This window comes from Ursus americanus, chromosome 23 (genome assembly GCF_024610735.1).
Source record: "Ursus americanus isolate L20-20 chromosome 23, mUrsAme1.1.p, whole genome shotgun sequence".
Taxonomy (NCBI): domain Eukaryota; kingdom Metazoa; phylum Chordata; class Mammalia; order Carnivora; family Ursidae; genus Ursus; species Ursus americanus.
In genome coordinates, this window is record NC_142149.1 from 1,397,945 (window position 1) to 1,409,847 (window position 11,903).

Sequence of the window (11,903 nt, forward strand, 5' to 3'; positions counted from 1 at the left end):
GCCGCGGGGGTCCCCCCCACCGACGGCGCCTGGGGCGGCGCGAAGGACGGACGGGGTCCGCGAGCGCAGGCCCTGGGGTGTCCCGCGTTTGGCTTCAAACACGTTGGCCCTCTGGCAAACCGCTGTGTCCACCCGCCTCCTCGCAGTGGCGCGGCCCCCGCCCCCCAGCCGCGGCTCTGGCCAGGACCTCAACACCGACGCTGCTGAGCCCGGCCGCCCGCCGGCCGGCCCGGCCCCGGCCCCGCCCCCGCCCGGGCAGCTTTACGGCGGAGGTCGCGCCGCGACGTGGGCGGCCGTAAAGCGCCCCGCCCGCGTCCCCCCGACGGAGTTTCCTCCCCGCGCCCTAGCGCCCCCCGCGCCCCCGGCCCACACCATGGACTGCCTCGCGCCGCGGGTCGACTACCTGGAGAGCTTCCGCTGCCCACTCGGGGGCCTGGCGGCGGGCAAGCCCCGCGTGCTGTGCCATGGCGCCGAGATCTTCGTGTCCACCGGGAGCGAGCTCGTCTACGTCTACGACCAGGAGGGGAGGCTGCTGACCGTGAGCGCCAGGCGAGGGCCCCGTGGCGGGGGGAAGACGGGGGACAGCGCACCCGGGCCGAGGGGTCAGGGCGGGGAGACCTGAGGGGGGGGGGCCTGGTTCTTGGGGAGGAGCTCGTTTAAAGACTGGGTGCTGGGCTCTGGCTCCCGTCCGTCGTTCCCGCGGCTGGCCTGACGCTGCCTCTTCCCCGATGTCCAGGCTGTGTACAGGTTCCCTGGTCAGGTGTGGCACCTGGAGCTCTCGGCCCTCCGCAGGCTGCTCTACGTCCTGTGCGCCCAGAAAGGCATCTACTTCTTGTCGTTGGACCAGGCGAGCAGGTGAGGGGGAAACAGTGGGCAGCCGGCATGGGGGAGGCTGCCTCGGCCTCAGCTGAACTCCTCATTGTCTTTGGCCCTGGCCACACTACCCTGTTTCCTCCAACACCGGTCCTGTGCCCAGTGTGACCTATGTGCCCTGCATGGCCTGGGTCAGGTTTGCAGTGAGCACGCACCAGCCCTCACCTTCAGGGCTGGTGAGCTCAGGGCCAGCTCCGAAGGCTGGTGTGCCCCCAACCCCCAGCATCTGCATCCTCCAGCAGGCTCCTGCTCAAGGAGAATCCTTAGTAACTGCAGGGGTGCAGCGTGAGGCAGGATCCTGTCCCGTTTGGCCTGACATACCTTTTAGGTGGGTCTCTGTAGTTAGCCATCACAGCCAAAGCACCTGAACCCTGAGGCCGTAGGGGGGCCGATATTGAGGAGCTAGGCCCCTCCCATGCGCCAGTGCAGAGTCTAGACACAGGTCCGTGCTCGTTGCTGGCTCAGGACTTAAAAAGGTAGGGTGTACGATTCACAGACTAGAGCTCAGGGGTCTTACAGTTCTGCACTGATGAGAATTTTCCTCCTGAACCCCGTTTCTGGAAGCCTGGATACGTCCTGTTGTGTGTGTCCTGGGGTGACTGGTGCTGATGGCAGCAGTCCGCAGGCCCGTGGGAGGGAGGTCGTGTGGCAGGCCAGCTGCTTCCGGGTGGGCCTTCCCTACACTGCTGAAGGGCCGTAATGGGCACCAGCGTCACTCCCTGGGAAGACTCCAGGCCCAGGGTGCTCAGGGGCGCACTGTTGGGAAGAGAACTTATGCACATTCTGACCCATAGCTCCCTGGTTCTTGAAGGTCCGTGAACCAAGGTGATGGGGATGACAGGGACAGCGAGGACAGTGAGGACAACGAGCCCCCTTACGCTGTGATTCCTGTGGACCCAGATGCCTGCCTCCTCCCGGATGACACTCTGTGCACTTTCACTGTGGTCGATGACATGCTCATCACTCTGGCACAGGGCCCTGCCCAGTGGAAGTTACAGCTGTTTGAGTGCCCTTGTCCAGGGGAGGACGCCAGACCCGGAGGCCAGGTCGGCGAGGTGGAGTTGTCCACCTGCAGCCCTCTGGCTGGGGCCCTTGGGAAGCTCACAGCCCCCCACTTCCTCCCAGTGCTGTGCTGTGTGTCACCGCCAGGCAGCTGCACTCTGCATAGCCGTACGCGGGGCTCCGGGGGATTCTTCCTGGAACAGGCCCTCTTTGGGCTCCTCTTTGGAGTTGATGCCTCCCTTCTGGAATCACCTGTGATCGTCTGTGGTCTCCCTGATGGCCAGCTCTGCTGTGTGGTGTTGAAGACCCTGGTCACCTCAAGGTTGTCTCCTGGTGACCCAAAGGCACTTGTCAAGATCATCCATCACCTGGAGGAACCCGTTGTTTTCATTGGAGCCTTGAAGACAGAGTCATTGCCCAAGGATGCGGAGGATACACACCCTGACTGCCTGGTGGCCCTTGGTCACAGTGGCCGGATCCTGGCCATCAAGGCCAGCTGGGACGAGGCGGGCACTCTGGTGCCGGAGCTGCGGGGGTACCGGCTGTCTGGGCCTGTTCTGTGTGCAGCCTGTGGCAGAGGCGGCCGTGTATACCACAGCACTCCCTCGGAGCTCTGTGTCGTGGACCTGGCTCACGGGGGGGGCCCCTGGAAGCCCGTGCAGCCCAGCGTGGCCCCGGGAGGCCTACCGTCTCTGCTGTGTCCAGCGGGCTTAGGCATCGGCAGCGTCGTCACTCTCTCTGTGGCATCCGAGGTGCCCGAAGGTACGAGCTGCTGTTTAAACCTGTGACGCCACAGCCTGTAGGTGGGAGGGGGTATGTGGAACTTTCCATGTGGCTCTCTTCTGCGCAGTGAACTGGCCCATCCTCATCTCCCTGCTTTGTTCCCGTCTTGTGTAACCCTGACGGGCAGGCTTCTCCCCAGCTGCCATAGGCTGGCACTTGGTGCTTGTCTCGGGGCGAGGGGGTGCCTGGTGGTGTGTGTCCTGTGTGGGCGGGCGGGGGGGAGGCTGCCCCTGGGTGGCATGGGGCAAGGGCATCTCTCTGCGACAGGTGTTGTGTGGCACAGAGTCCCGGGAGGTTCAGATGGGTTTCCATCAGGCCCTGGCGTGTTTCCGAAGGCTGGGAGGCGTGCGCCCCTCTTCCTGCCACAGGCCGCTCTGCGCTGGAGCTCGCGCTGGATGCGTCTGCCCCAGACAGCGCCGGAGAGGTGGAGGCCGTGTTTGCCCGGCGCACGTTCTCGTGGCAGCGGCCCACGGGGCAGTACTCGCCGCGGAGAAAGCGCTCTGAGGGGACGAGGCCAGTGTTTGTGCGGCAGGGACAGACTGCCACGTGTACTGCAGCGCCAGGCCAGCCCATGCTCTGTGCCTGACTGTTGAGCCTGCCACATCTCGGCCCGGGGCTCGGGGCCTCAGGGGCATTGGGCGTTGGGAGACAAGCAGATAGTTGCAGGAGATGGAGCTCAGGGGCGGGGACGGGGACGCAATGATGCTAGCGAGACCGCAGCCCCTGGAAAGGCCCCGGCGAGTACGGAGCGGGAACGAGGGGTTTTGTGTGGTGCTCTTCTCTCTGCAAACCACAGAGAACCTTTGAAGGTCCAGCTGTACCTGGCTGACAAGGGGCCCACGTGGGTCCTTGTTTGGCTCCCGCTTGTCCCGTTCATGGACCCTGTCCCCACGTGGCACCGAGCTGCACCTGTGTGCCCGCATTCTCCCCCAGGGAGGGCCCTTCAGAACGTGTGATGGGATGGTCGTGGGCAGGGGCTCTCCCTGGCCCCTGGTGCGCGTCTGGGGCTCCTCAGGGCCGTCTCCGGGCCCTCTCTTTCTCACCTGGCTGCTGGCCTGCCGATGACACCTGTCCTGTGCCTCCAGCCATTTGCCCCCCCCCCCCCCCCCGCCGGTTCACTGGGCCCCATGGCTGTGCGTCTCCAGGTGGCGCCAGACTCTTGGCGCTATCCGCCCGGGGCCGCCTGCTGATGTGCAGCCTGGACCTGAGCTCGGAGCTGCCGTGCCCCGCCGAAGCGACTGTGGCCAGTACTGGGCAAAAGATTAAGGAATTGTTGTCTGGAATCGGCACTGTCTCTGAGAGGTGAGCAGGGCCCACGCTGCCGGTGGCTCGGGCAGAGGCGTCCTGGGTTGTGGCGTCGGTCCAGGCCTCTGACTGCAGTGAGAGCCCCAGACGCCACGTTGCCTGGCAGAAGGCTGCCTCAGAAGGTGGAAGGGATGCCCCCCGTTTGCTAGGCCCCACCGGCACTTTTCCCTGCTTGTGCTGGTTCTTTGGCCCTCCCCCGGGGCCCCTCTCCTCGGAGGGCTCTGCCTCCGTATCTCAGCAAGGCCCCAGTGGCGTTCTCCTCCGACCCACCAGAGCAACTGGGCTCCCCTCCGCCCTCACCTGCCCTTCTGTGTGGCGCCCCGTGGCTTAAGGCCGGTTCCCAAGTGCCTGCCGCCGTCGGGGCACTGCTGGCACTGCCGCAGAGGAGCGAAGGGGCCCGCTCAGCACATGGGCGCGAAGGCACAGGGGCAGCCAGGCCCACTGCAGGCGCCCCGGGCCCACGTGGCCCTGACGGGGTTGGCGGCGGCCGGGAGCCTGGTGAGCGAGGCCGGGCCTGCTGAGTGTGGGCTGCGTTGCCTCCATCTTCTGCCTTCCGCGGCCCCGCCGCCTGAGAGGGGGTTGGGTCAGCTCCGGAAGGGCGGTGGCACAGGCGGGACCGGAGCGCTGCTCCCCGAGGCAGCGGCCTGCTCCTCACGTGGTGTAAGTCAGGGAGGAGGTTCTGGCATCTTCTGGTCCCGGGAGTAGGGGATGAGGGGCCCGCCACTGTGCCCCCTTCCCTCCCTCAGGTGCTACATTTGTTCTCCCCAGAGTGTCTTCTCTGAAGAGGGCAGTTGAGCAGCGGAACAAGGCCCTGACGTGCCTCAACGAAGCCATGAACGTGAGCTGCGTCCTGCTGGCCAGCCGGGAGGGCCCCAGGCCCATCTCGTGCACCACCACCGCCGCCTGGAGCCGCCCACAGCTGCGGGATGTGCTGACGGCCACCTGCCGGCTGGAGAACAACAGTGGCCTCGGTCTGGACCGGGGCTGGGCCCTGTGTGTGCGGGTGCTGCCCGGCGCCCCCCCCACAGACCCGGACGCGACTGGCTCGGCCACCACCTACACCGTCCCCGTGGACCGGCTGGGCCCTGGTGATCGACGGGAGGTGACGCTGCCCCTGGGCCCCGGGGAGGATGGTGCCCTGGACCTGCCCCTGACCGTGTCCTGCGCGCTCCACTACAGCCTCAGGGAGGTTGTGGGCGGGGCCCTCGCCCCCTCGGAGCCTTCTGAGGATCTCTCTCTGGATGTGTGCCCCCCCGCCGTCTTGCCTGAGCAGGACGGCATCTGCCTGCCCCTGAGTGAGCACACCGTGGACATGCTCCAGTGCCTGCGCTTTCCTGGCCTGGCCACACCCCACACGCAGGCCCCTGGGCTGCTCAGCCCCGTGTGTGACCCTGTGGACACCTTCCTGGGAGCTCTCCTCGGACCACACAGCGAGCTGGGGGGACCCGCGTCCCTGCGGGCCAAGTTCCTTCCCCCGTCGGTGGCCACGATCAAGGTGTCCGCAGAGCTTCTGAGGGCCACTTTGCGGGACAGTCACTCAGGTTGGTGCTGTGGGCTGGCTTCACTGTGGCCTCAGGGCCTGTGGACACGGGGCTCCTCCCTCTTCCAGGCCCCACCCAAGCTCACCGTGGCGCCGCTGTCCAGCAGGCACGTCCCTGGGCTGCGCCACCCTACAGTGGCTCCTCGCCGAGAACACCGCCCTAGATGTCGTGCGGGCCCAGCGACTCTCCTCGGTCCAGGGAGTGGCCCCAGATGGCACTGACGTGCACCTCACCATCCGAGAGGCAAGCAGGGGTCAGCCGTCCGGGGAGAGGCTTCTCCGAGTGGCATCCCCGAGCCTGCTGTGTCTCTGGGCTGCTTGAGAGGAATCGGATTGTTGGTCACCACCTTGCAGAGGTTTCTGACGTGCACTGTCTGAGTCCTGGCTGTGCTGGAACAGCCTTTGCAGGGCTGTGGGGTCCCTGTGGGGACCGGCCTGCCCTTCACGTGTGGGCCCCCACCCCGTGCACTGCTGGCGTCCGTGGCTGGCTGCCCCAGCATGGCCTGGCCATGGTTTATACCCCAGGGGCAGCGCACACCGACACCAGTCCCTGAGCACCCAAACCCCTGCCCTGTTGCAGAAGCCGCTGGGGGGGGGGGGGGGAGGGCGCCGAGATGCCATGGCAGACTGCCGGTGCTCTAAACCCCTCGCTCTCGCACACCCCTCCCTTCCCGAGGTGCTGCTCGTGGCCGGCCCAGGGTCATGTCCAGCAACTCTTACGACCCAGCACTGGGGACTTGCAGAGCTGCCCAGGCTGCCAGGACACGTGTCCCTGAGGTGGTGGGCTGGCCACTGGCTGCCGCACAGCCTTTCAGGCCAGGCCTGCGTGTCTAGGTTGGGGTGTCCCTGGGTCCTGATTCTGGGTCCTGATGATGGCTCCACAGGCGCTCTTGGCCTCATGAGCACTCACATCCCTAATGCGCCCCAGGGTTCTGGAAGGAAGAACCGCCATTAACAGAGGCCTTCCCAAAATTTCCGGGCCCCTGGTGCCAGTCCTTGCATTCTCTGTGTGGAGAAGGAGCCGGCACGCCCTGGCCTGCGGCCTGTCTGCCAGGCTTTTATCTTCAGCGTGCTGCGGCTGGAACTACGTGGAGGGGGGCGGGGGGAGCAGGCACTTGGCCAACTGATCCCCCAGCCCACTCCCTGTTTCACATCTGAAACCCTGACCCTGCTGTTGGGTGACCCGGCATGCCCGGTGTGGGATGTAGGGGTGGTCCAGGCATGGGCTGTCCACGGTGGGGCAGGCACAGAGTCACGTGACCAGAGAGTGGGTGCTGTGGGTCTAGATTCCAAGGGAATAGGGTTCTCCTGGACCCACGTTCCCAACGAGCCGCTCTCGATTGCTGGCTGGTCTTTCTGATACAAATTAATGTGGGATGGGGAGACCCAGGCCTGGGAGCAGGGGCCCCCAGGGCCTCTTGAGGGCAGGTGGAGCTGCCCTTGGGGTGGGGCGCTGTGCATGGGCAGTGAGGCTCGTCCTGGGTTGCAGGTGGCCGTGACCCCGCTGTGCGCAGCAGGGCCCATGCAGACCGTGGAGATCCAAGTGGAGAGCTCCTCCCTGCGTAGCCTGTGCAGCACGCACCACGCGGTCATCGGGCGTCTGCAGGTACGTGGGCCTGCATGGGGAGTTGGGGATGGGGGGTGCAGGGAACATGGGACTGTGGGGACCGGGGCCGCCTGCATGGGGGTCACAGGACCGTCCCTCCTCCTCCCCTCTGTTCCCATATGTTCGTGCTCTGCAGTGGTTGCTTTCAGCCTTACCTGGGAGCTTACAATGCACATTCCCAGGCCCCACCCCAGACCCTGAGAATCGGAGAGGCTGCAGTCTAGGCTTTTAGGCTTTGATGAGGGCCTGGGTGCTGCTGTTCTAGACCCACCAGTGCGCCCAGGCAGGTGGGTGCCACTCAGGAGCCCGAGGCCCCCGTGATGGGCCCCGATGCGGCACACGTAGTTCAGGAATGTAGTTCCAAGTGCCTCCAGCTGTTAGAGGAGGCTCTGCCCATCAGGGACACCCAGCCCCCAGGTGGTTCCCGTTCCCTCTGCCCAGAGGGGTGCCTCTTAGACTGAGGTCTTTCCCGTCCGGCTGTCTCCAGACCCTGCCTAGCGTGGCGGCCAGGAGGCACGTGGTTAGCATGATGCTGGGGGAAGGAGCGTGTCGGCTGGACCCCCAACAGGGAGGGGGAAGTTAGTGTCCTGATGCTACCATGACATCCATAGATGGGGCACAAGCAGCAGGAATTCGGTGCTGGAGGCCGAGACCTCTCCACAGCCATCTTCTCCCCGTGTCTGCACGTAACTGTCCTCTGTGTCCTGATTGCTTGTTGTTAGACTTGGGGCCCACCCACCTGAGCTCATCCTACCTCGTTCCTGTGCAAAGACCCCGCTTCCGGGTAGAGTCAGCTGCTGGGGGCTGCACTCCCACGTGAATTTGGGTCCTAACAGGGAGGGCTGCAGATGTGCCCTTGACAGGTGTCCTCACGTGGGCTGCAGACCCCGGTCTGTCCTCTATCAGCTGACGCCCTGCTCCCTTTGACGGGAGTACCTGCGAATCAGTGTGTGTTCTCCTGGCCACTCAGAGTTTGGGGGACCCTGCCAGATGTGCAGTGTCAGCCACAGAGGCCTGCGGGGGCCTCACTACCTAATCCTGTCTGGGAGCTTGGATCTGAGCCCCCAGGAGCTGCCTGGGCCTCCCCCAGAATGCGGGACAAGAAGCGGCCCCATGGTGGGCCACGCCAAGATGTGCCATGGGGGCAGTAGGCACCAGGCCTGGGATGAAGAATGGGAGATGGGGTGGTGGGAGGTGGCTCCGTGGGGGTGAGCAAGGAGGCGGGCAGCAGGGGGGCAAGAACTTAGGAGAAAGTGACTTCCAAGTCCTCCGTGGTCAAGCTAGGGCTGGAGTGGAGGACAGAGGGGCCCTTGGAGGTGGGGGCACTGTGCTGGAGGACAGGTGCCGGGAGCCCTGAGCACCAGCTCCAGGTGGCGTGGGGGGAGCATCGTTTCCAACCACCTGTCCTTTGTCCCCCGCGCCCCCGCCCCCAGAGGATGGTTGTGGAGCAGGCCGCCCAGAGCTCCAGCCCACCCGACCTCCGTGTGCAATATCTCCGCCAAATTCACGTCAACCACGAGGTGAGGCCCCTCTGGCTCCTGTCCCCGGGGCCTCCCACCAGCCTGGTCAGTGAGGACTGTGCCTGGCTGGGGTTCTCAAGGAGCCCAGCACAGTGGGGCCTGCAGCCGAGAGTCGGGGCCAGGGCAGGTGGGTGCGCCTCCTTCTGTCTCTGGCCTTCACTAGGACCCTCCTGTCACCTGGGGAGGGGGCCTGGCTGCATGTCCCTTGCACTGCTAGGTCACCTGCCACATCCCAAGTAGGATCTGTGCATAATGGGTGTCCCCCAGAGGGGCCGTGCCTAGCAGGGAGGCGAGGGCTGACCTCTTGCTGCCTGCCCCCACCGGCAGACGCTGCTGCGGGAGGTGCGGACCCTTCGAGACCGGCTGTGCACGGAGGACGAGGCCAGCTCCTGTGCTACCGCCGAGAGGCTCCTGCAGGTGTACCGGCAGCTCCGGAGCCCCAGCCTGCTCCTGGTGTGACGCCAGGTGGGCCCCGCCCTCTCTGGGTGCTCTCGGGGCCTCAGCCCCCTCCCACAAGCCAGGGGCTTTTGTGGTGTTATGGGGAGAAGCCCAGGACACGAGAGGCTATTTCCCAGCTCCGGACCCTGGCAGTGGCTGGGGGGTGGGGGGAGGCAGGTGAGCTGGGCCGCTGCAAGGCACACGGGCACGCGACTGCCCTGGGGTGTATGTAAAGCGCATTGTTCGCACGCATCCGGGGAGGTGGGGGGGGGGACGCCGGGCTCTGCCCTTGCTCCCCCGCCCGCCCACATCATTCCTTTCCCCTCGACAGCTGCCCGCGGCTCCCCACCAAACCTGGTCGTGCCGGGCAGTCTCTGGTCTGCAGTACTGGGGCTGGAGCAGCGACATCCCTCCACCCAGAAGTCAGGCCCCGGACGTGGGCTCCGGGCCCCAGAGTGGCCTGCAGAGGCCACGGGGAGAGTTTCCGGGATTGAGACTTGTGGGTTTGTGGCTGTGGCCATTGCCCTTCCCACCGCCCTACTGCCCGCTCACGCACGCACAGACCCTCCTGGCCCCCTTGGGGCCCCTCAGCCCTGCTTCTGTGCAGCTGCTGAGGTCACCAGCTGGGACAGCGCTCCCTGTGGCTCCAGCACTCCCCAAGCAGATGCTGCTGGCCGGGGCGCCTGGCGCCCAGCACTGTGCATTGTTTTCAGGGCTGCGCAGGGGGGCTGCGGCTCAGCTCCACTCTGGTGCTGGTGGGTTTGGGGGGTGCCCCCCGTTTGGACTGGCCGTGGTGCTCTCCTGTGCGTGCGGGAGCGCGAGCTCCTCTGCTGCCGGACAAGTCTACTCTCCGTGTTGAGCTGTCTCGGCTTCCGGTGTGTGTGTGTGTGTGTGTGTATGTTTGGGCAGAGCTCTGGGCTGATTTCTGGGCCTCCCCTGGGGTATGCTTAGATGCACCCTGCTTTGGTTCGCCATGGTCGGGGCCAGCAGGGAGTCCCCCAGCACTGGGGCAAAGTGCCCACCTGGCCTGCGGGGCCTACAAGTCCCTCCCAGTGAGGATGGACGCCGTTTCCAAGGAGGGAGAGGGGCTGGTGGGGAGTCCGAGTTGGGAGGGTGGGGGGCTGCCACACAGACTGCATGCTGGAGAACGGACAGTGGTGGGCACGGGGGGTGGGGGGTGGGCAGGGCGGCGCTGGAAGCACGTCCCCCAGCACCAGGGTTTCGTTGGGCCGCCCCTGGACCCCACCGTCCCGCTCCCCACACAGGCAGCCACACCCCGGACCCGCCTGTGGCTCCGCTGGGCTGCTGACAAGGGTAACCCCGGAGAGGCGTGAGCGCTTATCCTCCCAGGGATGGAGACCCAGCCGTGGGTCGGGGCGTTCCCCCTGCCTGCTGGCGGGGGGGCCCCTGGTGGGGCGGGTGTGGGGGCACTCACTCCACAAGGCCCGCCACCTAGACTCCAGAAACGGAGACGCAACAAGCTGAGAAGAGAGAAAGTAGAATCCTGTGAAACCTCTATAAATTAGGGGAGATGGGCAGGGGTTGAGGACACATGGGACCCAGGCCACAGCACGGAGTTCAGCCTGGCCGGAGCTTCTCAGGGAGCCTCGTGCTGGGGTGCCCTGTCAGTGCCGCATCAGGGATGGGATGCCACACTGAGCACCAGGTGTCCCTCGCCAGCTCTGCTGCGTGTGGCTCGCCATCCCCCACACAGACCTCTGACCCGCCAGAGGTGTACTGCCAGGTACCAGAAGGTGACCCTTCTCCACACAGGCCCAGCCTTGTCCCAGGCAGGGGCATCCTTACTGCCACCCCAGCTGGCCCCTTGGGGGACCCCCAGGCACTCTCCCCTGCCTCCCTTAACGTGGGCCCTGTGGGCTTCGCCCTGCAAAAGGCTGAGGCAAAGTGCGCTATCTGGCAGAGGTCAGCAAAGGGGAGTCGGGACGCCAGAGGGGAGCCCTCACACAGTGATGACCGGTGGCGAGCCCCGGGGGGGTGAGCCCCCAACCCTCCTACTCTGGATGCCACCAGGGGGCAGCACGGGCTGTGGTTCTGTCAGCCACCTGTTCCCTTTGCCTCCTCTGGGCTCTGGTGTCTGGTCCTTGAAAGGTTTACTCAGCCTGCTTCGGACCCCTTGGGTCCAGCCCATCTATCCTTAAGGCAGGGGGAGGGCAGTGAGGTCAGGAACAGGCCAGGCTGAGAGGGCGATGGGGGAGGCTGGAGGTCCCTGTGTCCCGCTCTGGTCAGGCACGTCCATTCTGCACGCCCTGCCTCCCACGCTTTCCCAAAGCGCCCCAGTCCTGACCGGCCCACACTGGCCCAAAACTGGAGGAGGTTTTCAGGCCTCAGGCATGGGGAGGGGCTTGGGTTTAGGGACCAGCCATCGGATCTCATCCTCCCTCCAGGCCCTAGGCCCCATGGCCGTGTCCTACCCCCCCCCCAGCCCCCATGTTCCACATTTCCCACTCGGCTGTCCTCTGATGGCCTGGGTCACCCAGCCCATCCAAGAGGCATTGGCCTTCCCCAGGGGCTGCAGAGTGCTTGGATGCCAGCTGGCGGACCACAGACCTTGTCTTGGCATCTAGCCTGCTTGGGGCAAGGTGGGGGGGGGGGGGCGGGAGCCACAAGGGGTGGCAGTGGGAGGCCTGGAGCCCCCTGTGTGTGCTGAGAGGGGCCCTCTCCCCAGGGTTGGCCACTCACACCCTGTTTGGGAGGGGTGGGGTTGCTTTTGCCTCAGTCGCGTGGGGGATTCCCTTAGACCCTGCCCCTGGGGAGGAGAACCGTGGGGGGGGGGGATACCTCACCCAAAGACCCTGTGAACGGCCTACCCCACCCG

The 11,903-nt window shown here is 65.8% G+C and overlaps 1 protein-coding gene across 4 annotated transcripts in view; it reads left to right on the forward strand.

The window, feature by feature from the left end:
• Positions 1-296: 296 nt before the first annotated feature.
• FAAP100 (FA core complex associated protein 100) overlaps positions 297-11,903 on the forward strand; it is a 28,153-nt gene continuing 16,546 nt past the window's right edge. Inside the window, exons 1-10 of one of the 4 annotated variants that reach the window (XM_045774945.2) lie at positions 297-538; positions 737-855; positions 1,685-2,637; positions 3,804-3,960; positions 4,732-5,504; positions 5,608-5,747; positions 6,993-7,109; positions 8,543-8,629; positions 8,957-9,094; positions 9,399-9,931. In XM_045774945.2, the coding sequence (XP_045630901.1) occupies positions 374-538; positions 737-855; positions 1,685-2,637; positions 3,804-3,960; positions 4,732-5,504; positions 5,608-5,747; positions 6,993-7,109; positions 8,543-8,629; positions 8,957-9,088 (2,643 nt within the window). In that variant the 5' untranslated portion in view covers positions 297-373 and the 3' untranslated portion in view covers positions 9,089-9,094; positions 9,399-9,931. Of the gene's footprint in view, positions 539-736; positions 856-1,684; positions 2,638-3,803; positions 3,961-4,731; positions 5,505-5,607; positions 5,748-6,992; positions 7,110-8,542; positions 8,630-8,956; positions 9,932-11,903 lie in introns of those variants that run through there. The other 3 variants (XM_045774946.2, XM_045774944.2, XM_045774947.2) reach the window with 3 other exon arrangements.